The sequence below is a fragment of the Pygocentrus nattereri genome, chromosome 1, assembly GCF_015220715.1.
Source record: "Pygocentrus nattereri isolate fPygNat1 chromosome 1, fPygNat1.pri, whole genome shotgun sequence".
In the NCBI taxonomy this organism is placed as follows: Eukaryota; Metazoa; Chordata; class Actinopteri; order Characiformes; family Serrasalmidae; genus Pygocentrus; species Pygocentrus nattereri.
The window spans coordinates 40,091,495-40,118,893 of record NC_051211.1 but is presented as its reverse complement, the minus strand read 5'-3'; the positions used below and the strand labels follow the sequence as shown (position 1 = coordinate 40,118,893).

Here is a 27,399-nt window from a genome sequence, read left to right as displayed (position 1 = left end):
GGAAAAGCTTTTCACTGCACAGTGCTATATTGTTATTTGGTATAGTATCAGGCATATCATGAGGTTTGCAACTATCCTCCTATTCTTTTCTTTACCTAAAGTCAGTGCCCATGCCAAATGAGTTTAGCTTATTAAACTTTCAAATGACAAAATGCTACATGCAGGGCTAGGCTAAGGAGGGCACATTTTTGCATAGTGAAATGATTGTTAAGATTGAAGGAGAATGTGTTACATATGGTTCTATACTAAACCTTTTTGAAAAGGGTTCTGTATAGCAACAAAAAGGGTTCTTGTATTGTTACGATATCAAGCTTGTAGCAACAGAGGAACACTTTTTGAAGAACCATTTCACCATGCAAAGAACCCTTTAAGCAAGCAAGTTCTTTGAGTGTTCATGGTTTCTTATAGAACCATTGTCTTTACTAAAGAACTCTTGAGGAACCAACTTTTTAAGAGTGCATACTATCTACAGCATGTTCTCCATCAATCTAAAGAGCACTGTCATGATGCAAAGAACTCTTGTTCATGCAAAGGGGTCTTTGTGTATTCAGTGTTCTATATAGAGTCATTTTCTTTACTGAAGAGCCATCTTTTTAGGAGTATATATTCTTTTTTGTCCAAAATCAGTAAAACAGAATGTGATTGGTTGAGGAATTAATCAATTCAGTTCAATTCAAATTATTTTTTTAATGATTGGAGCACTATAACTGTATAATACACAAGGATATATATTAAATATTCTCGCATGTAAAAAAAACTTTTTTCTAAAACTTTTGAATGGACTCCATATATGGAAGGTTTCACACAGTCATCCGCTTGTTGAGTTCATTGTGGTGTTAGAATTGCAATGAATCTCCAGTGCCAACACATTTTCTGTTGTTTGCCATCAACTCTGTTGTACACGGCATCAGCCTGTATAGCCTGTATACCCACATGCATTGTGTTCTCATTGTGCACAAGTAGATGTGTGATATAAAAATATATATTTCTTAGTTATTCCATGCATTTCTGTGATATACATATACATCTTTATATTTCTTCAAAGCATCTCAACTATTCTTTCCTTTCCCCAGACATGGTGGCGATACTGTTTGCACAGTATCAGTAGCACAGACTGTGTTTTGAACAATACTGTAGTAGTGAGGATGCGGTTGATAAGGTTATACTTTTTTCAGCACTAAATATTACACATGAATTGCAGCTGATCCCAGGATTCAGATCTAAAGGAGTGATATGTCATTTGACTGTGTGTAAAGATGCTTGAGCAAGGCACATTGTTTTGCCATGTAATGCTCCTGTAGCTTAATGGCATGTTTCATCACAAGCTCATACATCTCTCTCTCTCTCTCTCTCTCTCTCTTGTTTTAGTTAGATTTTGCTTTGATAGCGACTTCAATAAATAACACAAATATCTTTATACATCATATAGACATGTATAGACTACATGCATTTTTTTATAACTTAAATAATAATTTATATTTATATATGTACAGACCCCCCTCCCCCTCCCACCTCAGGGTACAATATAAAGACAAAAGGAGTACTGAGTAGTTATGCAGTTGCATTTTTACGTCCTGCGGCGTTTGCGCGAAAGGGCGCAGACACACGCGGTGTTTATCCGTATCCAGCGCCAGCTCAGCATGTTGTTGTACTTGGTCAGGGCGCGCACGTACGTCTGCGACGTTTTGCACTGCGAGTTCCAGTGCTTGTCGTCAATGCCCTGACAGCCGCTCTTGAAGGGTCTGCTGCTTTTGCAGCTCGTCTCGTAAAAGTACTGCTTCATGCTCGGCCATACCATGCCGATCTCGGTCAGCACCGAGACTTCACGGCCGTGGGTGTCCACCGCTGTGGTCCGGTCGGTCACCCAGCGGCTCTCGCTCTCGCACACTGAGAACTCGCCCCGGTAGCTCTTGTGCTCAGCATAGCGCTTCTGGCGCGTTCTGTTGGTGGCGTCCTGACCGCCTACGAAGTCGTCCGTGAGGTAAAGCGGCGGGGGCTGCAGGGGTGGTCGCTCGCTCAGCAGCACGCGGGGTGAGTTGTAGCGCTTGTGCTGTCGGAGGAGCTCGTCTGCGATGGCCCTTTTGGCTGTGGTTCGGTGAGGATACTGCATCTCTGAGGGGTGGGTGGTGGGCAAGGCTGCCTCCTGAGCCCCCTCATCTTGGCGCTGGCGGCCGCGGCCGATGTCGGCCTGCAGGAGCTTCACTATGAGGGTGTTGATAGGATCCTGCGTGGGCCGCTGTCTGTTGCTGGTCGTGGTGGCCGAGATGCCGTAGAGGTACGCGAGGAACATCACGTACAGCAGGATGGACATCACTAGATTCACCTGTAAGATCTACGAGGAGAAAGTAGGGGAAGGGTCAGTAAGGACATGGTTTAGCTAGCTAGCTTGGCCACATTGGCATCATAGCTCCAGTCCTAAACTAAAGATGCTAAACATGGCTGATTAACATTTGGGTAACAGGAATATTTTGTGTCAAATTTGAATTTGTTGATGTAACTAAACAGTTGAGTTGAAAAATTCTGTGGGTCTTTTTGTTGAATTATTCACTATAAGTCAGAGGCAAATTAGTCTAATCTTCAGTTACCATAAGTTCTCTTTACAAAAAGGTTGATACTTAACAGACAATCCAAACAATGAACTGATTCATGTATGAAAAAGCAATAAATTCACTACAGTATAGTCATATTTATATTCTGTGCAGATATATGGCAGGTCATGTAAATGAATCCGAACTTAATCTATTTAATACCCATACATGAGCAGACCTACTGTGAAGGAAAAAAAGAAAAGTGATGACCACAATATAATCTGTTTGGAATCTGTCATGCATTAATTGGACAGTAAGATGTTACGGTTTTGCTTGTAATTACAAGTAAATATGTATATTACACTGTGACTCTCAGCAACACGAGTGCCTGAATGCGTAGTCAGAAAATTATTGAGGATCTGTGTTTCACACCTCTTCCGCTGGCGGTGGTTGTTTTGTTCAAAGCTAAAGAGGTATGTAGTAAAGCAGCATGCGTTAACATGCACTAACATACCATGAGGGAGTCTGCAGCCCTGCTGCCTGATTTATTGGAGCAAATGGCATTTGGCCCTACGTACGTTTAACATCTCCATTTGGCTCTTTGTATGTTCTACACATCATGGCAGGATATCATGCAGCTTCCTAAACAGAAGCTACAAATTGATTCTGAAGACTCCTTAAAGAACAACACATTTTTATAAGAATTGCTACATCCTGGAAAAACTTCCACAGTCAGACAGCCACTGCTAAGCTGAATACTGTTTATAGTCCATCTGCTTGTAGCAGTAATTGCTCTTCCTGCTGTAGGTTTGGTTCTCTTTGGCCCAAAAATGGTCAAAATCTCGCAGTTGTAATACAGAAAGGTTGTACAACCCCAATTCCAATGAAGTTGGGACGTTGAGTAAAACATAAATAAAAACAGAATACGATGATTTGCAAATCCTTTTCAACCTATATTCAATTGAATTCACTACAAAGACAAGATATTTAATGTTCAAATGGATACACTTTATTATTTTTTGCAAATATTTACTCATTAAAAAACAATAAAGTTTATCTGTTTGAACATTAAATATCTTGTCTTTGTAGTGTATTCAATTAAATATAGATTGAAAAGGATTTGCAAATCATTGCATTCTGTTTTTATTTCTGTTTTACACAACATCCAAACTTCATTGGAATTGGGGTTGTAGTATTATAAATAATAAAAGTATTAAATGAACCTAAATCTATTAATCATCATAGGTATCTACCATAACACCAAGCGTTAAAATGACACAAGTATAGTTTAATTGCATTTTTGCATTTTTTATTGCATCACTTCCATTTACTTTCAGGAATTAGGATGATGTCAATATATTCTGTCTTAAATCACCATCACTATGATGTTGATGATTATGACTACTTAGCCCAGTTTTCCATTTTAGTTCAATGGAACAATACTAGCCCTATGTCATATTGTGTAAACATAGATTACATTACTATTATAAGCTATTTAATTTCACTGTTTTTTTCACCGAGATATGAACAGATGCTTTGAGAAGAAACATATCTTAACTGAATTTTTCTTACAGGGTTGATGATAAGAACCAGGGGTCATAATGTCTACAATGCAAATGGCCATTTTATTTACTATACAAAATAGTAAAATAGTGGTAAATCAAATTAATTCAAGTTTTCGTCGGGAATTATTTTGCCATTTTACAATGTCCTGTATGTTCCGATCATCAGCACTAGTTCTGCAACAATTCTGACTTGGTATGCTTCTCTAGAACAGAGCGTTTCACGTCAAAGTAAAATAACACACCATTATAAAAAGTCTGTGTAATTCCACTTTAAGCTATACAAAACAACACAATGAAATGCATGAGAAATGCTATATATAAATTTTAGTGGGCAGAAAAGTAATTTCACCAAACAAAAGATGGATTGGGGCAATAACAACTTTAAAATCCGACGAATGTTATACTTTCTTCTATATCAGAGCAAAGAAATATCTTTTCATTACCACCATTTTTCTGTTTTTATATTGTTATTGTGTGCTAATGGCTGTCAAAACACTGAGAGCACTTTGTAGAACAGATGAATAGGGCCGAGCATTCTAGAATGGTGTTAATGGTAGTGAACATTCTAGAACCATGGTAATGGGAGGTGAACATTCCAGAACAGTGTGAACGAGGGAGAACATTTCAGAACAGTTGAATGTTGAATAAGAGTAGAATAGTGTAAATGTGGTACAGCACTTGAGAACAGTCTGAAAGAGAAAAGGCATAGAACAGTGTGATTGAGGGGGGAAGGCTCTACTACTGTGAAAGGGTGGAAAGCATTGTATGAGTAGGGGACATTTTAGAACAGTGGCAATGGCAGGAGAACTTTCTAGAATAGTTGAACATAGTAAACATTCTGGAATGGTTTTAAAGAAGAAAGAACATTGCAGAGACTGTCATCAGTCACACACAAATGTGGCACCCCAACAACATGTTTGGATTTATTGGCTTTTGTTAGTTGTGTTGTTGGGTTACTTAGCAACCACTGGTCAGTGGAATGATCGAGGTATGGTAAAAATCCTAATCCCGTTTCTGATAACTTTTTTAACTGCACCAGTATTTTTCCATGGATCACTGGTTGATAAGCAGCAACATTAGTCGCTAGAATACTTTTCAGCCAATCAGACTGAGTGGTTGGAATTAGGGACTAGCTGAAACAGGGAGAATGAGTAGTGTTTCTAAGTGAAAGCACACTGGCTGTTACGGACATCCTCATCCAGCAAGCAGGTCACAGTGCTGGGTGTCATCAACATAGCCGGATAAGATAGGGAGTATGACGCGGTCAGCTGCTGATTTGTCACACATAACTGACTGTGATTTTCATTGCAAATTTGTTTCTCAAAGCTTTCAGCTGTTTTGGCTATAACTGTGGCTAATGGTTTGTTTCCTGTATGAATTACTCAGCGAGAGGTCACAGCCGCGGATCCTGAAAGAGATGATGAAAGTTAAAAAGCAGAAGATCTGTGGGACGACTGAACAACAGTGACAAGTGCAAAATCTCTTCCAGTGTAAGTTATCTTGATCAATAGAAAGTGAAGCCAAACTCAGATCCTAACTAATGATGATGATGATGCCCTGAGACAGAGGTGTTGCCAACAGTTGGGGCTGCAGCTGTTACATCAAAGGTCTGTTTGGCATTAACCAACATGGCATACTGCAGGCCACCCTGCTGACTGATGAAACTGAATACACAGTGCTCTCCTCGGCCTCTGAGTAGCACCTTTCACCAGCACATGCCTCGCCATTCCCACACTGCCAGGCCTTTGATTTACAGCTTTGACTGTGTGAAAATACGGAGGCTGATGCATCTTTTACATCACTTTCTCTGGGAAAAGGGTATTCATAAGCTTGCCATGTGACTTTTTTTCCCTAGCCATGATGTCGACCACCTAGTTTGTGAACCATGTTGATGACCTAGAACAGAATTGCAAGCACTCACCTCAGATGACATACATGCATTTAAAAAGTAGTATAATCAGTGAAAGTTACCCTTTTCATCTCTACCATATTATTGCAGTCAACAGCGCAGCATATGCTGACATGTTTTATGTAGCAGATATACAGCTAAGCAGTGGTTAACAACTCAGAGATGGAGGGCTACACATGGAAACAGATCACTAACAGACTTCTCAGAGTTAAGATTTAAACAAAATCATGGGAAGGGTTTAGTCCTAAAACTCATTATAGACCCCTTTCATAACTTTTCTTTTTTTATGATATACATGTATGATAGACACATACAAGAAATATCAATGCTACATTATGATAACTTACCACCTTTATTGTGAAATAATAACATGTTTTCAATTATACTTCAGCTTGCATTTTTCAAAAACATCTCCAAGATTTTTACAAATGGATATATTTTGGAACTAAACTATTTACTGTATAAACTTTAACATACAAAGTAAAAGATATGTTTTTTTTCTGCCTCAAATATCCACTTACAACCCCAATCCCAACGAAGTTGGGACATTGTGTAAAACATAAAACAGAATACGATGATGCAACACAGTGGTAAACATGCCCCTGTCCCAACTGCTTTGGAATGTGTTGCAGGCATCAAATTCAAAATGAGTGAATATTTGCAAAAAACAATAAAGTTTATCCATTTTAACATTAAATATCTTGTCTTTGTGGTGTATTCAATTGAATATAAGTTGAAAAGGATTTGCTAATCATCGTATTTCTGTTTTACACAATATCCAAACTTCATTGGAATTGGGGTTGTATAATCTAGAAATGTCCTGAGTGTTAAACCCACTCTGGAAAAGTGTTAGCTTGCTGCTAACAGTACATGAAAAGTCCCATTATAACTGCTAAAAGAAATTATCATCATCACAGTGGAGCAGTCACTTACAAAGACTGGTAATAATAAAGTGAAGGCTTTGTTATTAAACACTACATATTAAACATGTTAGTGGCATCAATAAAGAAATTCTTGACTGCAACTGAAATTGAAGACAGACAAAACTAACCAACTTTTCTGTATAATATCACCTTTTATTTATGCTTGTGAATTAATGTAATAATGCTGACAGTGCTACAAAGGTGATAATCACTCTCAGGAGCTCAATGAATTCCAGCGTGGTACCGTGATCGGGCGCCACCTGTGCAACAAGTCCAGTCATGAAATTTCCTCACTATTAAATATTCCACAGTCAACTGTCAGTGGTATTATAAAAAAGTGGAAGTGTTTGGGAATGACAGCATTCCAGTGGTAGGCCATATAAAATGACAGAGCAGGGTCAGTGGATCCTGAGGTCGCTAATTTTCTGCAGATTCAATCACTACAGACCTCCAAACTTAATGTGACCTTCAGATTAGCTCAAGAACAGTGTAGAGAGTGGGTTTCCATGGCTGAGCAGCTGCATCCAAGCCTTACATCACCAAGCGAAATGCAAAGCTTCGAACTGGACTCGAACTAGAGCAGTGGAGACATGTTCACTGGAGTGACAAATTACGTTTCTCCATCTGGCTATCTGATAGATAAGTCTGGGTTTGGTGGCTGCCAGGAGAACGGTACTTGTCTGACTGCATTGTGCCAATTGTAAAGTTTGGTGGAGGGTGGATTATGGCGTGGGATTGTTTTTCAGGAGTTGGGCTCGGCCCAGTTTTGGACAGTTTCATGCTCCCAACTTTGTGAGAACCGTTTGGGGACGGCCCCTTCCTGTTCCAACATGACTGCACACCAGCAAGGTCCGTAAAGACATGAATGAGCGAGTTTGGTGTGGAAGAACTTGACTGGCCTGCACAGAGTCCTGACCTCAATCTTATAGAACACCTTTGGGATGAATTAGAGTGGAGACTGCGAGCCAGGTCTTCTTGTCCAACATTAGTGTCTGACCTCACAAATGCACTTCTGGAAGAATGGTCAAAAATTCCCATAAACACAACTAACTCTTGTGGAAAGCCTTCCCAGATGAGTTGAAGCTCTTATAGCTGCAAAGGGTGGGCCGACATCATATTAAACCAAATGGATTAAGAATGGGAATTCACTCAATTTCATATACGTGTGAAGGCAGACAAGCAAATACTTTTGGCAATATATTGTATAAAGAATGTGGACATTGGTGCTCCCAACTAGCACTATGAAGTTTCTCCAGTAGGGGTACTATTGGCATGTAGGTCGCTTTAATGTTCGTCTTTTAGAGAAGAATCTGACAAACACGTTTGCAATATCAACAAAGATATTGAGTTACTAGTATTATTTATGTAATTTCCCTTAAAGATTTTCATTAAATTAAATAATGCAAAAAAGCCTGTAAGCTACAGAACATGCAGAAAGCCACTGTAGAGGACTGTGTTTGACAGTTCAAACTGTTTGAACATGTCTGTGCTGACCAGCCTAGGAGAGCCAAGGGAACAAACAGCATTTTTACTCACTATTTCTCATTTTCATTACCATTCAGGTAACTTGCTAAGCACTTTTAACCATTTTTGACTGAAAATTTTCAATGGCCAAAACTTCTGAACATCCCTTAAACATATTATGTAAGAAAAACTTTATACATCAAACACTGCACTGTAATGCACACCATTTATGAAATGACTGGGGTATCATATAATTTATTTCATATTGCTAATGTTAAACTGCTGTTTAGTGTTTAATTGACCTGAAAAGCTTTCAAGGTCCCCTGTATATTCATTACAAAATAAATATGTTCTTGTTGGGGTATTCGAATAAAAGGTTTGTGTGTTACATAAGTAAAATACTTTTTATTATTATTGTTAGCATCCTTGCTGGGGCAGATCAACGTGACATTAAGAACTTTTAATTGTATATTCATTTCAGTGTAACGGGAATGTCCTGTCACAATGGGATCAGTAACAAAAAATAAAGTTTGTCACTTTATAGAAATTTTATTAGCTGCTAAAGATGCTAACACAGAGGAGATAAAGTAAAACATAGTTATGGTAAATGGCATTGTTAGTCTACAGTGAGAGGCCAGTTTGTGTGAGTGTGTATGAGCCTCAGAGGACCGTTAATCACACATTCTGACCCCATTAGTGGTCAATAGGCACAGCAAATTTTGCTTTTTGGCAGGCCAGCAGCTAAAATTATGGCTGCCTCATTACAATTGCGAGCCAGATGCTTCAGAGAGGGGCACTGCACGCATACTGTCAAAGTCACCTTACAGGCAGTGGCATAGAAAAAGACTTGGGAGCAGCAGCTGCACTTTATAGCCTTGGCTGTTTCAGTTTGAACACATTATCTGCTTACTTTGCGTCTAAAGCACCAGCTTTGATAGTCATTATCAACCCTTAAACGGCAGATAAGTATGTTTTGAATTTCAAACTCTTATTGGGTTTTGTTTAGAAAAAGGACAGTTTTACAATTGAAATGTACTTTTAGAAGCTAAACTTGTGAAATGTGAGTTATCCGGTGCTTAGTACAACTTAAGGAATTTAAAAATGGGACAAGTCCATATAGCACATCAAGTAGACTTGAAGATCTTAGCTTTGAAAAACATCTTACTCACAAACAAAGGAATCAGTTACACTAATTCAAATCATTAAAGTGCCAATTTCACTCTACTAAGACAGAGCTTGAAATAAAGAGCATCTTCAGAATACGTAACTGCAAAGCAGACATAGAGCCATATATACATCAGCTTGCACTCATAAAACAACACCATAAAACCCAAAAAAGCAGCATAACTGGAATAAAACACAATATTTGGCATTCCCTCAGAGTAAGTTAATGCAGCTTTGTTTGGAATAAAAACCTATAAAATGTTGCCACAGAGTTACCGGCAGGAAACAACTATTTTAATAAACACTGTTTGGCCTCAGCATGTTTACAGTAGATGCAGCATCATACAGCTGCGTGCATTTTGTGCACCCCTGGACTTTTCAAGTGAAAGGAAATAAACACAATTTCGGTGGCAAACTATAATAATAATAATAATAAAATTATATATATATATATATATATATATATATATATATATATATATAAGCTTAAGCAAATATTAATGCACAGTTACTTTTATTTCATTAATTAAAAAAAATAATAAATAAGAAAAAGTATTAGCATGTGAAAAAGTTTGGACACCCTACTAATCAGTACCCCCTTGGCAGACGTCATAGCTTGCATACAGTGGTGTTAGTATTCTTGGGTCATTTTGCATACCTCAGACATTGACTTTTGTGATAAGGTCACAGGTAAGCTTTCCTTCTGATGGCTCTTCCATGCACAATAGAACTGTGCACCACCACTCCGGTGTCAGCTTAAACTTCATGCAAGCCTTTGTTGTCATATGGGGGTTTTGCTTTGCCTTTCTAAATACAAGCAGACCTATAGAGATTCTTCCAGATTTTGCCTTGACTTTCACAGTTCCCATTACTGTCATTTCTTATTGACATTTTGGACAGTGGATATTGCAAGCTGGAAGTGGTTTTAGATATTTTTATAGCTTCCCCTACTTTGTAGGCATAAGTTAGCTTTATTTTCAGATCATCAGTCAGCTGCTTAGAGAAAACCATGGCTGTTGAGTGTTAGCCTCAAGGTCTGAAGAGTCTTATTATTCTCTGGAATTGTCCTTAGCTGACAATTCCTTATGGCAATTCTTGAGCTACCAAACCACTCATACCAAGTAAGTGAAGGCCTAACAAGAGTAAGTTAACTGGAAGAGTGACCACAATTTTGCACATGCTGTACCACAAAGTTACTCTACATTAACATTTAAAGTAAATTATACTTTTTAACTAGCTTGCACTCTTTCTGCCGTATGCTTCCATTGGGTCAACTGAAAAGGCATTAGAAATTCACTGATTGCAAACCGGGTATAAAAACACCACGTTCTTCAAAACCATTCATGCAGTCATGTTCTCATCTTTCTTTGGGTTTAAATAAACCATACACATCTAGTAATATTAACCTGGCTCCTTTAGAGACAAGGTTCTTGCATTAATCTAGCACTTATACATGCATTTGAACTCCTTAACCCATCCTCTTAACTGCTCTGACATACTTAGCTATGATTTCTGTACTTCACACTTTATAGAGGGCCTTCTGGTGATGGCTCCTCTTGTGGTCCTTATTCTAAATTTTAACTGTATATTAGAATACGAGGGCTATTTAAGTAGCTTGCTATAGAGTAGGGTGCTTTCCCTGTGCTGTAATGCTTGGTAATTGTATATTTCCTCATCACCTGTCATCATATTACATAAGCAGGGGAAACTAGGCCTCAGAAGAGCACAGATGTGGAGATGTTTTTGGCTACATGAGTGACAACCAGATTACAGATTTGTCCCGAAAGAGGTGCCAAGAAGAGACCCCAGAGGGGGAGCTCAAGTTTTGTTTTATCTCTGAACATCAGCAATAAGCAGCACTGACCCAGAGACAGCTTCCTGCTTATTCTGCCAAACTCTGAAATGTACTCTCCTGAAGGCTGGAGTAATTTCATTTTAAATTTCTGCCCAATGCAGATAACAGAGTCAAATGCAATTACATTCACAAGAAATGTGTAAGCTTCTTGTTATTATGCACTGCATGGCTTTGAGGTCTGTTTTAAGGTAATACACACTGATGATAAAGACAGCACCATTTTATTTGTTTTATTTTGGCTACCTGAAAATACCAGCTGCCCTTTAAATTGTGTGCACGTGTAATGGACCACGACATATAGTCCTTGTTAAAACCTTGTTACCCTAAAGCTGATTTCATGAAATCATTAAGCACTTGACGTATTTCCGAGTGAAACACAATATTTGGTAGAATTTCTGAGCGTTGCCACTCGATGATGCACTTGTGTGCAAAAGTTTGAACACGCCCACTCAAATGACAGATTTTGAACATTTTCTATGTGAAACTAACACATCATGAACAGGGAACAAATGTAAATATGCCCTTTTTTTTTACAAATTATACAAATAACAAAAAATAGAAAATGTGCCATAACATTTGTATGGGCCATATTTTATGTTTTTTGGGACAATATGCTAAATTTTACAGTTAAATAAAGAGTAACTGTGCATTAAAATGTGCCTGAAAGGTAAAGTGTTATTAGGAAAGTGTGTTATCTGTAGAGGATATGTTCACTTAGAAAATCAAGAAAGCAAGTGATTTGACCAGGGGCACCCAGACTTTTGCATATGAGCGTAGATAAGCATGGCAGGAGTAGGTGTAGGAGGTGAAATATGAAATAATTGGTCAATTGTTGGAGTACAGAGAGCAAAATACACTACATTTTGATGTAATGTTTCAAAATAATAAATCATACTTAAGATGATAAGGGACATGAACTTTACTAAGCTACAAAGGGGCCATTTTCATTTCAAGTTGACTTTAACATATATATTGGTCTCGGGGCAACTTCTTCCTCTACAGTGTGTTCCTCTAAGTCTGTTAATGCAAAATAAATAATCTTCTCAGCCCAATGTTTGTGCAACAGACAGAGAAAAATAGGTCTTGAAATTACACACGTCACTTAAATCACTCATGCTTGCACTAGGATGCTGCTTAAGGGTTTGCTTTCATTTGCCAAAGTGGGCATGAAAGTCAGGCTCAACAACCACCCTGTCGGTTCTTAAAGAGCTAGAACAAACTGCCCTTCTACTTGTAATACAATCAAGTTTACTTATCCTATGACAGGTTTAGTACTTCCATGGCCATTAACAGAGTATAGGTTGAGTGGTAGCTGGCCAACAACCTGGCAAGCCTCTGGTGTAAATTGCTTGCTTCAGCATACCCTGAATGCCTGCTATTGTCATTAATCATTCTACCCAAACCGAGTGGGGCACTAGCAAGACTTGGAAGCACTTAACTGGTGAATGACTGAGACCATTACTCTTGGCAGTGCACACATGTTATCTGTCGGCCAAGCTGCAGCAGACTGTTTCAAGGGCCTGGAATGAGACTCCTTATAGGCCCATGTGATGAGTCTATTTAGCTGACACACCAGCCACTGGGCTCGAAGGTTACTTTATCTGGCAGGCCCAAATACTTTCTGGTCCTAATTATTTAAAATATACAGCAGTTAGTACTGACCCCATGATCTGTTTGGCTGAAAAGCATTTCATGTGTTGTTACATTTGATAACATTACCTTTTTTACCCCACTGAGCACAAGTAGGGTCATGTATTCTGCTGAAAAACAATGTTTGGGGCTTTACTTTTTTCTTTCAAAGCTTGAATACAAGTGTATTATTATTGTTATTCGCCTCCGGCCTTTGAGCAAACTACAGCTGTGATATTATTCACAATAACATGTTCTGTCGCTTAACTGATGAATCAGTGCTCTACCCACAAGTTCATTAATTCCTAGCAACCTTTGTGAGGTTGGCTAAGCTTTACACAACAGAGGCAATTTGTAGCCTACAGAGAAATTGTAGTTTTTGTCACAACAGAGAAATGTCGAGTGTGTTATTAATCTCAAAAGATGTTTATTTTGTATGCATGACAGATCACATTGTTAAGATGGACTGGATTTAGGTTTTTTGTATAACTGAGTTAACATCAGCATGGTCCTACAAAATCAACACCTCTAACTTGAATAATGATTACTTTGGTGACTCGCAGCAGCCCACGAATGCCATATTTTAGCCCTTTTTTCTCCTGACTCAGTAATTACATTTCTTTAAGTTTTAACAAAGTTTTTTGTCAACATTTTGTAAAGCTTGTCTTGCAACAGTTGCTACAAAAGGAAGGCTGAGCCTGGATAGGTCAATTATGCAGTGGATTAGGGGTAGAGTTTGCATGCATTGTAGGATCTATTTAGGTCCAACACAGCAGTGGATAATTCATGCTGAACTGCAGGATTCAAGTCTCACCTTCCCCACACCAACGAATGCAGAGACAATTTCTTTTTCATCTTCTGCTTGACCTTTGCTATGCCATTTTTACATTTTACAGAGCCCTTAGGTATTTCAACACTGTCTACAATGTGTCTTTGATGACAACTAGCACTTGGAATTATGCAACAACAAGCACATACGAGACACAAACAGGCATCCTTGCAGTCACATGTTCATGGGGTGGAGGACAGGCAGAATAGCTGCAGGAGTGGACTGATCATCAGCGGATCAAAGAGATGTTGTTCTTAAAGCATCCTGGCTTCTGTTTGCTCCTTGAGCGCACCTCCTCGGGCACACACAGGCCAAGCCAGAGCAGGAGTGAAAAAGAATGCAACAAGCCGGCCGGCTGGCCAAACACTTTGTGGTTCTTCTCAGACACAAGGGAACTTTTGTTAGATGTGTCTCGGGCGCGTTGCCCACAGCCGCTGAAGAGTGAACTACCTCAAAAATGACCACTGGCTGCAGGGCATCAAGAAATTCTTTCATTTACACACAATTGGCCCTCACAGAGAATCCTTAACAGCCAGTTTCATCTTAGCAAAGAGGAATTGCAAATAAAGTTAACTTTTTATATAACTTGCCTTGTGATATTTTCTAAATGTCTTGTACATTGGCATTTTTCCCTGTTTTAGTAATAACCCTCCCTAACAAATGCATACCCAAATTTCATAATGGTGTGATGTTAACCCATGTTAAAAGATCGTTCACGGTCAAGCCTTTTTATTTCAGGACACGGGAGCATTAGGCATTAAAATCTGCTGCCTGATCTCCTTTAACTGGTTTAGAGCACTCAGCAAACAGTCCTCTACCTGGCTTGAGCTTAATCCACAAAACACTCATGAGACGTCTATATTATGGTCAAAAATCATGAGGCATGAATGAAAACTAGCTTGTTTGACCTGATTCCTCACGTCTGACACCTATGCACCTTTGTCTCAACCCTGAGTGTGAACGATGAAACATTTTGGAGGACATCATTTAACTTGCAGTATAGTGGAGCTCCATCTTTATGGCACACCTCATCAAATCTCTGTGTGTGGTGTGTTTTGGGGTGACGAGCAGCAGGATCTCCTTGTCTTTAGACAGCAGGTGTTAAGCTGTCACAGTGGCCTCAGGCCTGGGGTTTCTTCGCCACCTACACAGATCCCCTAAGACTGGCCAAGGAGGCTTACAGATCCCTGAGCTTTTAACTCCCAGAGGATTGCCTTAGGATTAGCCACGGCCTCTATGCCGCCCAGCAATTTCTGAGCCCTACATCTTAGCGTATGCAGCCGATGGGCACTTTAGCACTCTCGGGATGTAGTGATGCTATACTTTCTGGAGCAGTTATCATGTTTGTGGAGCAGCATGTTTGCATTAAAAACACTTTTACCTGGCGTACAGATGCATTAGCATATTGATTATATACAGTAATATGTTTACAATGATCAATTTATATAGCAAGACTATCATATAACCTTAAGAAGCTTCCCCATTTTGTTGTAAACATGTTTCTTTGCAAATGTGCCCTGTGATTTTTATTCTGATCTTGTAGATCAGAAGATTGTCTACAGGCTATACTTGATACTGCAGTGAACGTAGGAATCAGCCGTGCTGAATCTCCTGAGGGCTAGTTTTTTTTTTTTTTTACCAGGAAGGATGGAGGAGTTGATAAGCTCCAACATTCCAGGTGATCTTATTTATAGTGTAGTCAAGGCTTTGGATTGAATAATCAGGACTTGGGCATTTACAAGAACCATGTGCTCACTTATTTCTTAGGCGTACTGTTTGTGAGCTTTCCAAACCAGCTAGTGTAAGCACACAGATTGCCACATTCACGAACTAGGAACAAAAAATATTCTTAACTCAATGACTCAAAGAAAGTTAATGAAAAAAGATTTTGTCAAAGTAATTCTGAACCAGTGTTATTGATCCATTCATATTCTGTAACTTCAAACAGTAGACCTCTGAAGTTGTGCGTCATTCTGTCGTTTGCGTCGTGCCCATATTAGCAGCTCCATGTCTGAGCTGGATTACTCTATGGAAATAAATTAAAGTATTGTGTCAAATAGTACACAAAAATGTGTATTTTTTTTCTACTGAATGTCACGCGATTCTCCAGCTACTCCTGATATACCTTGCTACTGCCAAAGCAACTTCCACACTTGACAAAGCTGGCTGGCTTGTTTGGTGTGTTTTTGTGTACATGCCTGTCTTGTGATGTCAGTTCAGTGTGCAGCAGTGTTAGCTTGCATGTATCAATATTCATATTTCAGGTCCGTAATCCTCTGGGATCTAAGGGCTTTTTCTTGATCTTTGTGTATTCTCTTAAATTCTCCTTTAAAGGCACTTGCATATAACACGATATATGTTTCATATCAATGCTCTTTTATCTTTGTCACTACTTTCCAAAACCGTTGCAGCAACTTCAGCAGCTCTAAACTTTGAGCACGCTATTTCACTCTGATGTCAACTGAATGAAGAATGAAGAGTTTCTGTCATTGTGGGTAAGTCCTTAGTGATTTCCTGAGCATTGGCCAGTTTCATACAGTGTAGACACAGACACACAAATCTAACAATTACACAAAGTGAGGCAGATGACATGTATCATAACCAACTGTCATAGCCTCAACTCCAGATGTAAGTCACAATATCGTGATATTGTTGGAATCACAAGGACAAACTCTACAGATTCAAGGGATGTTTGAACCATAATTCTGCACTGTATTACCTCAAAGATAGAGAAACATATCTAACATATGTAAGTATCTCCAAAACGGTAAATTTACAGCAAAGGGCAAAAATGCTCTTTACTTTTAATGTAAGTCAATCTGAAGATTTTTTATTCCAAGTAATTTTAGAGCATTGCTATTGGTCTATTCATCATGAAATTGATGCAGAAAACTAAAAATCGACAAAAGAGAGATGCATGTTTTCTTTAGATAACAACAATATATGGAAACACTGAAATTGATGTGCAGGTGACTTTATGGACCCCAAAGGGGTTAACAACCTTGTAATTTAGAAGATCCAGTGACATTCACTGTTTTTCAGTTTTTGACAGAATTTGGAAATACCCTTTGTCTTTTATGTTGTGTCAAACTTTCATGGTGAATGGGCCAAAATAAACGGCCCAAAATTGCTTAGAAATATGTCTGGTTCTATGTTTTTTCCTTCTCCTGTAAAGTTACCATGATTTGTTTAGTGATGTTATATACTGAGTTATGAGTGAGAATATTCACATCAGAACATCTAGACATGTTGAAATTTGCTGATGCCACACCAAAACTAAACATGCACTCTCTTGGTGCATCGTAACCTGAGTTGGTGGTCCCAGGATTCTAAGGAAGGCTTAGAAGGCAAAACGCCAGGATTTTCAAAGAAGAGCATCTAAACCCTAATGCGTACCAATTGCCTCCAGATGTTCCATAAAGTGCAGAGTCTTGGGATCCCTAAATCTAGATCTATAACGAGCATCATACACTTTCCAATTCCATCTGGAGGAAAGTGGAGGAGGGTAAAGAATGCTCTCTGCACACTTCTTGGTGAATTCTGTGAGACCCAGGGAACAATTCCAACACTCAGACTTGGACCACAGTGTTTGAAATCTCGTCAAGATCAAGCAGAGACATATATTCCAATCAGGACAATTTCCATAGCTTTTCTCTAGGGCATGGTGACTTTAATTCCGTTCTATGTAGTATTTGAGTTTTATTCTTTTCTTGAAGAAGAAAAGAATAGTGTTTTATTAGTGTTTTTGAGCAGGTTGTTCTTCTCAGTATATCCTAAGCGTAGTTATGGCAAAGAATACAGAAGTTGTTGCTTTAAGCTATATCAAACTACTCTACAGCAACAGAGAGACAAATAGAGGCAGAAATCTTAAGATCCCACTGAAAGTTTATGGGCCACACAAGGCTCTATGAAACTGGCAGATGATCCAGTTACAGATTCTTGCTACAGCTGTAAGGCACAGTCAGACTGCATAGCAAAATCTATCCAAACAGTCTGACCTTTACACACTGTATTCATTTGAAACAAACAACATATTCTATGTTTAACTATTTTAATGAAATAACTGAATACCTACAGTACTCAGCAAAAATCAGAGCCCACCTTTTCATTTATTTATTTTTATTGAAGTACAAGTTCTTAATTTTTCAGTGTCAGGAAAATATATTTCATCTCAACAACTAAATGTAACATAATTTTTTCAGTATTTAGTTTGTTCACCTTTTATCTTTATTACAGCTTTTATTCTTAGGTAGCTTTCAGTTTTTCAAAGAAATCTCCAGAGAAATTTTTCAAGTCCTCCAAACTCCAGTCTATATATTCTGCTTCTCTCAATCTAAGCAACCCAAACACATGTAATAGTCTTATGGTCTAGACTCTGAGAATACCAGCAGCTTCTTTGTTAAGTACATCAAGGACATCTTGATCTTCTCATAGTGTGCTCTTGCTGTGAATGTATTTCTTCCCAATAAGACATTTTCCAGAGGGTATTTCATGATGTATTGAAATTTGTTTGTATTTATCATAATTCATGACGCCTTCAATCAAAAACAAATCATATATTTTTTCTGTATCATTTTGTATTTTTTTAATTCTAGTTCTGATTTTCCCCTTCCTTATCCAAGATTATGACTAATATAATCTCTTCAGAAATATCTCATTTTAGATGCAATTCAGAAAGCAATTTGTAGGCATCTTAGGTGGGTAGATTCTTCTGTGATTTCTAGTGCCTCTTTGAAGGGGGACATAATGTCAGTGAACTGCTTTTATTGGGAAGACACAGCAGTAACTGGCTGCTTTCAGGATTGGAAGAATGAAGAGTTAAAGTAGCACTAGTTGCACAATAACTAAAGAGTGGACAAATTAAATAGCAGATTTGACGTTTGTGTAATTTTCTGTTAAATATGTGTCCTGTCGTGTTTTTCTGATGCCGAAAAATGAATTACTTGGACTTAATTGCTTAATTTAATTCATTTAAGATAGTCTTTAATTTAGCAAAGTGCTGTTGTTGTTTGCTACAGTTTCTCATGAGGCTGAATGGGATGTTTGTTAATATTCTATAAAGTGTGTCCAGCCTGACAACAGTTACAAAAGCATGCATTTGTGGGTGAAGCATGAATTGGCCAGATACAAACCAGAAAGCACAAAGTGGCTGTTTATCACCAAATAGTGGTCATTCACATGATGTCCTTTCTCTTTTTGGATGTAACTGAATATGTACACATTTCTAACCCCTGTCCCAAGGAGAGTATCTGTAGTCTAAATCTACACAACATCAGCCTGAGATCAGTGACATTACCGTGCTCTGCCTTCTGCTACCTGCCCGGCCATAATTATTCTGCTGTGTAAATGCTGTGAATTCCATGGATTGCTCACAAGCCCTGTGATCAGTCTAGACAAGTCACAGGTGACAAGAAGAACCAGTGGATCAATGGAAGAAAGGCCCAGAAATTAGGTGACTCTTCTGCATTTGATGTGTGGAGCGAACTGCAAATGCAACACAGATGAGAGTGTCTTCTCAGGAAATCTATGGAGATGAATTATTGAAGGCTTTTCAAACATTCTTCAAGCATCTAAATGGATGTGTGGAGACACTTGGAATCCCTACTAAAGTCTCTAAACTTCAGAATGCCTTATCTTAAATGATTATACAATAAAACAGTTTTATGTTCTTAAAAATGAAGGTGCTATTTGGAGTGATGCTGTATAAAATCCACTGCTGGTTCCCTGAGGAAAGTGCCAATTTAGAGTTTTATGAAGAACCACTAAAAGCAAAAGTGGTTCTTCTGTGGCACATCAGAATTCCCTCATAGCGCTATCCCTATGTGCTGGATGTTGGAAGGACAAAAGCATGTGTTGTGGGCTGACTGGGGGTCCCAGAGGTCCGCTTTGAGAGCCAGTGTTCTGTGGCATCGCTCCAAAGGCATTTTTTTGGCATCTTTACTTTTAAATTGTGTACAGCAGCCACAGAAATAAAGGCCAAAGCCTTTCTCAAGTGTTGCTTTTGGTATCTTCTTAGCTACATCTATGCTGAGTTCTACAAAAACATGCTGTGCATGTTCATGGGAGAACAGAACAGGGTTCTCCTTGAGGTTCAGAGGAAGAAAGACCCATAGAAATGGTTTTGTAGGTGCTGCTTGGGAGTTTGCTGCTCTTTGGTGAGTGAAGAACCACCTGGTCCTGGCAGCAGTATTCAGCAATCAGTCACTCTGCATGTTTGACCTGAATGCACTGACTGTTTGCCAGTTCCTGAAATGGTATGTTCTCTAATGATTTTGGAGGGTGCATATGGAGACAAAGTCTGACAGCCAGAGCTTTTCTACACTTGAGTGTGCTTTTAGCATTATTGTGGCAAAGGTTTCCCAAATGATAAAAAAGTGATGCATCGTATAGACTTGATTCAAACTTGTACATCAGCTCCACATGAATCAGATCTATTGTACAAACAAAAATATTGCTGGTAAGCTGAAAGACAAAACTGTTAATATATATTTTATTAATGAAGCAATAATGTCCACATTGGAATGTCTCTGTTTTTCAGTATATGTTCATAAATATTAGGGCCTCGACTTCTTCTGCATTAGGTCTTAAACATAGCTCTTATCTCAGACTCTCACTCACTGTAACCACATTTTATAAGCACCATCCATACAAAACATATTCTCATAAAAAAACTGAAAGCATATAATTAAATTCTTTTTTAACTGTCTTAATTGAAAACACATTCCGTCTGGATGCCCGAGTGCAGAGTGGAGATGGGAAACACTCTGTCTGGGAATGATTAGTGTTCAGATCTGCCAATGATACCTTTTAAAGGCAAATGAATTTTGGGTGCAAGCTCAGAGCACTTTTTATTCTACAGTATTGATACTGCATTGCCAACCAAAATAAAATAAGCTTTCAGTAGAAGAAAGAGAAGTGACTAAAGGAATACTTGTTTTGAATGGAGGGAAAACAATGCCATAATAACTAAATAAAAGAGATTTTATTCTAACTGATTTTGGGGCATTTCTATTGGTCCAATCATCATGAAAATTTCACACAAAATAAAGGTGCAAATGGACAGCAACGATGTGTCTTAACCACATTTCTACTTTTCCTTTTACAATTATTTAGAGGTGGAAAAAGTACTGCCTAAGTAAGAGGACTGCCACTAAAGTGTTAATTCACTTGTTATGCATAAAGCCTTCAGGAAAGAGAAAGAGAAGAGAAAGAGAAGTTTGGCTCATTTGAATGGAGAGGATGACAATGCAGTATTACCTATATTAGGCAGTGAGAGATCTAATCCATCAGTCATACTGAGATGAGAGAGACCATTCATCTCAGTAGTGCTGATATAGTCTGACTTCATGCCTAATGCATAACACTTCATGACACTTATGCAATGTAAGATGAAAACTTAGATAAAGGAGTGCCTTCCGAGGAAATCTGGGTGGATGAATTATATGAAGGCTTTTCATACATTCTTCAAGAGTCTAGATGGAGTTGTTGTAACTACACTTTAAATCCTTACTTTTTTACCTTTTCCAATTAGACAGAGGTGGAAAAGTGCACTGACACTAAAGTGCTAATTCACTTGCATGAATGTAAAAGTACTTATGAAGTAAAATTTTACGTTTATTCACACACAGCTTGAGCAACTACGTGCTTTGACTTGCTTTAAAATTCACTCAGGGTTTCACTTGGTTTATCTGCTACATATAAGCTAACTCATTGGCTGACGTTGAACATTTGTTTAGCTAAATTACGTAGTTTTAAGGCACACCTGATAAAAAATATAAGCAACAACTTTACATTCAATAAAAAATGCCTTGCTGGTTATTCTCAAACAACAAATGAAAGGAAAACAGTAAAAGAACACAGAAACCATAGCTAAGGTTACCTTGGTAGTTAGCTGCTAATTGCTTCCTGAGATTGGCAGTTGTGGAAAATGGAGAGATGTTGCACTGTTACAATTACACTTTACTAGAAATAGAAGTTTTATTTCTTTTTTTAGAAATTGAATATACCATAATGAGAGTAGTTACTTTGTTCATCTGTGATAGCAGCCATAAGAGAGTGATAGTCTTTAGCACACCAGCAGCTTTGGAAGTAGGAATTGACAGTTCCCTCTTGCTGATTTGGGTCTAGTGTTGAAATAAATGTGATCTCTTTTCTAGTTAAAAATGGACTTAAGTACATCATATACTCAAAAATAGCCATAAAAGTGTTCATTTTGCCTGTACTTTTATCTCTATCTATGTATTACAGTGTTAGAAACCACAGAAGCAAGTCTAGCCATGCAGTTTATTCAGTGCTAATTGATGTAAGTATAAGCTTCCATTACTTGTTAGCGACATTAGACCTGCAGCTCCCATACAAAACTAATGAAGCAAATTTGTCACCATGGACATCAGACGTCTTGGCTCATTTGAACGTTTTTTGTAAATCTGATATTTTGGCAAATTATAGTTTTAACTGGCCACAACTGTTCACATAAGCTGACTCACGTGAGTCCCCAAATTGGCAATCATAAAACACTGGGCCAAGGCCTGCAAACACTAAGTGCTATATAAACACTTGCTTGGAACCCTGTCACTGGCAAAAGTCATTAAGTACTGGCAGCATGTGGAAATGTCATGACTAACCCTGTCTGGAAGGAAAGTGTTCAGCAATAGTAATTAACCAAATTACGTAGTCATTTATGCAAAATTCCTTTCAACATTCAACCTATCGGATATTGTTGGTTAATTTTCCTGTTCAATGTCATGGCTTAGAACTGCAAGGACTGTGTTATGGATGTTGTTGTGGATGTTTTTTGCAGTGTTTGCAGAACATTCCACTGCTACAGGGTTACATTGGGAAACTATCACCGAAGGCCAGTAGAGTAAAAGAACGACAGTGCATCTGAAAAAGCAGCTGAACCACTGCATCCGCATTTATGATTGATGTTGTGGCATATAGTTGACACAAGAGGTAAAATGAGTCCTACGTCACAGAGACACAAGGAGACGCACAGACAAAAGACAAGCTAGCACACCCTGACATGTATGTAATTTATCCCAAGGTGAGCTAGGGTTTTGTTTTTCTGGTTCTCTTTTTTTGTACTTGGACGTGCACACAGAAACGTGCGTACTATGGCAATGGATTGAGAGAAACTTTGTGTTGTAAGCGATAGTACCTTGTGTAACTTTTTGGCCATTGCGTAACATAGTAAATACGTAAATGCCTTGCTGTTCTAAGCAAACTTCTTTTTTTATTTCATATCAAAGATGACAAGTTACATTAGCCAGCTAATGTAAAAGTGCTATAAGGATGGCCAAGGCATTCCTGGATTTGATGTGAGAAATTAGTTTTACAACATCATACATACAGCATTTTGGCATAACATCACTAGACTGGTTTTAATAAATTTTGTAGTTAGGCTTGGTGACAATTATACTGACAGGCCTGTTCATGCAATACAGTGACAGCTCTTGCCAATATAACCTGTCATTCTCAATATGAAAGAAAGAAGACAGTTGTTTATGAGAAAATGAAATTATGTAATTTGCTCAACACACGTATCCATGCATAAACTTCTGAAAATTCCCAAGTGAGCTTTTGGAAACAGGACACAAAAATAATATGTGCATGACTGCTTGTTCAATATTCAGTGGACAGAGCGTTCCATATTTGGTCACAGTTGTGAATTTCCCACAGTATGAATATGGAGACTAAAAAAGCCTGCTGGGTATGGCTGTTTGAATATGGCCATGTTTGAATATGATGCGACCCTCTGCAGTGCTGTATTGGTTTCTGGCCAGCTCCTCCGTGCACATTCTATAGTGACAGGCCAGCTGTGGTGGAGCAGTGTCACCCTGCTTGCCCAGATAACTGGGTCAGATCATGTCTGAGAGAATAGAGCCACACACTAGTGCAGGGCTCATATATGGACATAAGACATCCCTCAGTCCACAGCACTGGTGGAAAGAGTGCTGGAAACCTCTCTGCTCAAATAAACGTCCTGGTGCTTCAAAGAGATCCCGACTCATTGTAAGTCACAGCACTTCTTTGATGAAGTACTAGAGTCAATACGTTCTCTGGTCAAGATAAAGTTCAAATATTTGTAAAAGTAGTTCAGATACTCATAAAATATGCACAACATGTGTTTCTACTGTTGTCTAAAAGATAAATTCATGAGGCCATCAATGCACTGCCCGCCTCCTACATGTGCATGGCACGCTGGAAGCTATGATGCTGAAGGAGTTTGCTCATCACTGGTCAAAATAGCACCAGCAAAATCTGTACAAATTTAATAAAGATCCTACAAAGACATTCCTGTGAGTGAGCACCAGTTTTTCATTTGACTGCTGAACCTAAAAACATTCCCCCAGCATGGAATTCTACAGATGTTAGGAGAAAAAACTTTCAAAGTTCACAAAGACTCACTTCATTCATAAAACATCAAAACCTATGTTCAAGCAATACTATGGTACAACTGAGAAAAAAAAAACATTTGTTTTAAACGTAAAGGTAGATGATTCCTGAGGACTGCACACATACTGTATGTACACAGGCTCAGAATTACACAGTTATTAAAATAAAAAGTACAAAAACATCAGACCTAAACACAGTATGAATTATACTTAACATCACACCAGAACCCAGTATGCACTATACTAAACACCTGAGCATAGTATTATGAACTGTATTAAACACTAAACCAGAAACCAGTATGAAATATGGTATAAATGATACTAAACATCACAGCAGAACCCACTATAATCAGAACTATAATAAACATAAAACTAGAACACAGTATGAATTATACTAATCAAACTGGAGCATATTATGAATTATAATGAGCATGACACTAGACCATAATATGAATTATGCTAAATTTTACATCAGAACCCAGTGTGCATTATACTAAATATCAAGCCCCAGAATTAATTAAGTGGTGTGCAAAAACTACACACAGCACAGCATGAATAAGCAAATATGTTTGATGCCTATAATTTGGTTATTGATGTGTGGGTACTGTTATAGGTTCGGAGGGGCTGAGGTCATGGGGGACATGCTGGAAGGGCACGCTGTGAGGACCATGATGGCAGAAAGGTGTAACACTTATATTCTACAAAAACAACTGTGTGTTCATGCTATGGAATTTTCATTTGTATGGAGTCTCAGGAATTAAAAGAGAAAAAGAGACCACCAGAGCCTCGTCGTCATATTCACATATTTGCCACTTATGATGCTGAATAAGTGTATTCACAAAATTCCATCCTTTTAGTGACAGATCTGTAATCTATAAGGACTGTTTGACAGAGGCAACTGAGTGGCAAGCCCACACAAGACTGCAGAGCAGTGAGACTGAAACCCTCTGCCTTTCTATTTCTTCTATTTCTTGTGTGTGTGTGTGTGTGTGTGTGTGTGTGTGTGTGTGTGTACCACAGAGTGACGAGACTGAAACCCACCCCTTCTTTCTTTCAGCGCTTGTGTGTGTGTTTTTGTTTTCATTCATTTGGGAAAAATGTGGAGTAAAACAGGCCTCACTTACAATGTGAGAAGAAACAAAATGGTCCTGAGTTTAAAAAAAGTAAAAAATGCACTTTTTAAAGACACTGAAAAGGGCAAAACCCTCTTTTGATTGCTGGGGTTACAGTCTGGGTTCCGACAAATTTATAATTTGTATATATATATATATATATATATATATATATATATATATATGCACACAAATAAGATTGTGTGCATATGCATGTCTGCTTGTCTGCCTGAACGTGTGCGCATGTCAGCTCCTCATGTTGGACAATTCCTCTTATCAAAACTCCTAACATCAATCAAACCACTCTGCGTGTCATGAAGCCACAAGTTTACAAGTTTAAGGCGAACCTGTTGGACTCGGTGAGCTGCACGTTCCCGAGGCACGCTCCCTGGGCAGTGGGCAGCGGGTATACTGCAGCTACTGTAGATTATCTATTTTGGGCCTGTCGCCTCTCTGCAGAAGAAACCACAGAGAGAAACCAGAAAACAATCTTTCTATTCATTTTGATGTCAGAGTGTCCATTTACACGCATTTTGTTCCCCAATTTTGAATCTACGCCCACTTCTGTCGTCAGAGCTTCAGTTCACTATCAAATGGGTGTCTCGTTTACAACTTATGCACATTTTGTCCTTAGATGACAGTTTTTTTCCCAGACTTTCAAAATGTGATTTGCCCCACGTTTTTCCACAATCACCTTTTATAGCTGCATATTTACTACATGCTTTACACATAGGTGTGAGATTTTTACTTTGTCCAAACTGATGTTAGATTTACAACAAATATTCTAGTGAAATGTACACTTTATGCACATTTTTGTTGGGAAATGTTTATTTTATTTAAATTTTGCTGTCAGATTTACAACTTATGTACATGTTATATTGAGGTTTTCACTTCATGCACATTTTTGTTGCCAGATTTAACATCTATTCTAATCTGATCAGATTTACAATATTTTCACACGTTTTTGGTGCGATTTAATTTATTCAAATGATTGTTGTTATATTCACAATTACACATTTGGTTGTGTAATTTATGATTTATGCACTTTTTTTCGTTGCCAGATTTTCAATGTATTCATTGTTTTGTCCTTTTTTTACAACTTAGGCACATCTTTTTATGAAACTCCCGCTTGATGCACACTTTTGTCATCAGATTTGCAGACTATGAGCATTTCTGTTGTGGGACTGAACTGAACTAACCCTGAATTTCCCCCAAAACCACCCCTGAGCCCTGACAGCCTGTACAGGTATTGGAGAGAGAGTTGCGTCTGTTGCGTCTCCGGCTCATATCACCTCTATGAGCGCTTTCCTCGCGCTGTAGACACTCGACCTGTAAATAGACTTGCTGGCTCTCTCGAGAACTTTTCCTGGAAGCGCCGAGCTTATTATGTGTGGCGCGCGCACATTCCGGCGCAGGGAAGGCGAATTTGCCTGTACTGGTTCTCTTTCCCCCTCAGGCTCTGTACTCGGCGCTGCGCATTCCTCCTCAAACCTGCCTCCCCGGCCATGTTGCTCTCGCTCGCAGAGGCGCCGAGCTTTACGCACAGCTGCCGGAGAGGAGGAAGAAGAGCGAGGAAGACGCAGCGCTGAAGGCGACCACGCTGCGCGCTCAGACTTCCCTCCCTTCCTCTGTGCTTCCACTGCGCGTTCGCGTTGCGTTTGGGCCACAAAAGTTCTAGGAAACGACACATTTGGCACGGAGCGCGCGCCCTGTTTGGTCTCCACCGGGTTCCCTCAGTGCCAAAAGCGCGCCCCCCAGGTGCCGAACAGTGGGCACCACACGACCCCGAGAGCATGAAGGAGCAGTGAGGACAGTACGTACCGTAATGAAGGTAACCATAGCATCGGTGGGGGGAGTGCAGCAGTCCCGACATGAAGGAGCTCGTGAAGGAAAGATCCTGTGACCTGTGTGCTTTATCCCGCGTGTTTTTATCCCGCGCGTTTTTATCCTTTATCCTCGAGCTAAACTCCGCACATACGAGGGCGCACCGTGCGCGCGTGCAGCTTCTGCTCCAACAGGCTTATGGA

At 38.9% G+C, this 27,399-nt stretch overlaps 1 protein-coding gene across 2 annotated transcripts; it reads right to left on the bottom strand.

Moving 5' to 3' along the window:
- Positions 1-667: 667 nt before the first annotated feature.
- Positions 668-27,399, bottom strand: ntf3 (neurotrophin 3). Of its 2 annotated transcripts, XM_017693892.2 has the most exons (3): positions 27,194-27,399; positions 25,720-25,825; positions 668-2,332 (listed from the first exon to the last, which is right to left on the bottom strand). In XM_017693892.2, exon 3 carries the CDS (start codon positions 2,309-2,311, stop codon positions 1,568-1,570), a length of 744 nt encoding a protein of 247 aa, XP_017549381.1. In that variant the 5' UTR covers positions 2,312-2,332; positions 25,720-25,825; positions 27,194-27,399; the 3' UTR covers positions 668-1,567. The 2 variants fall into 2 exon arrangements, with proteins under 2 accessions (XP_017549381.1, XP_017549380.1); XM_017693891.2 differs by lacking the exon at positions 25,720-25,825.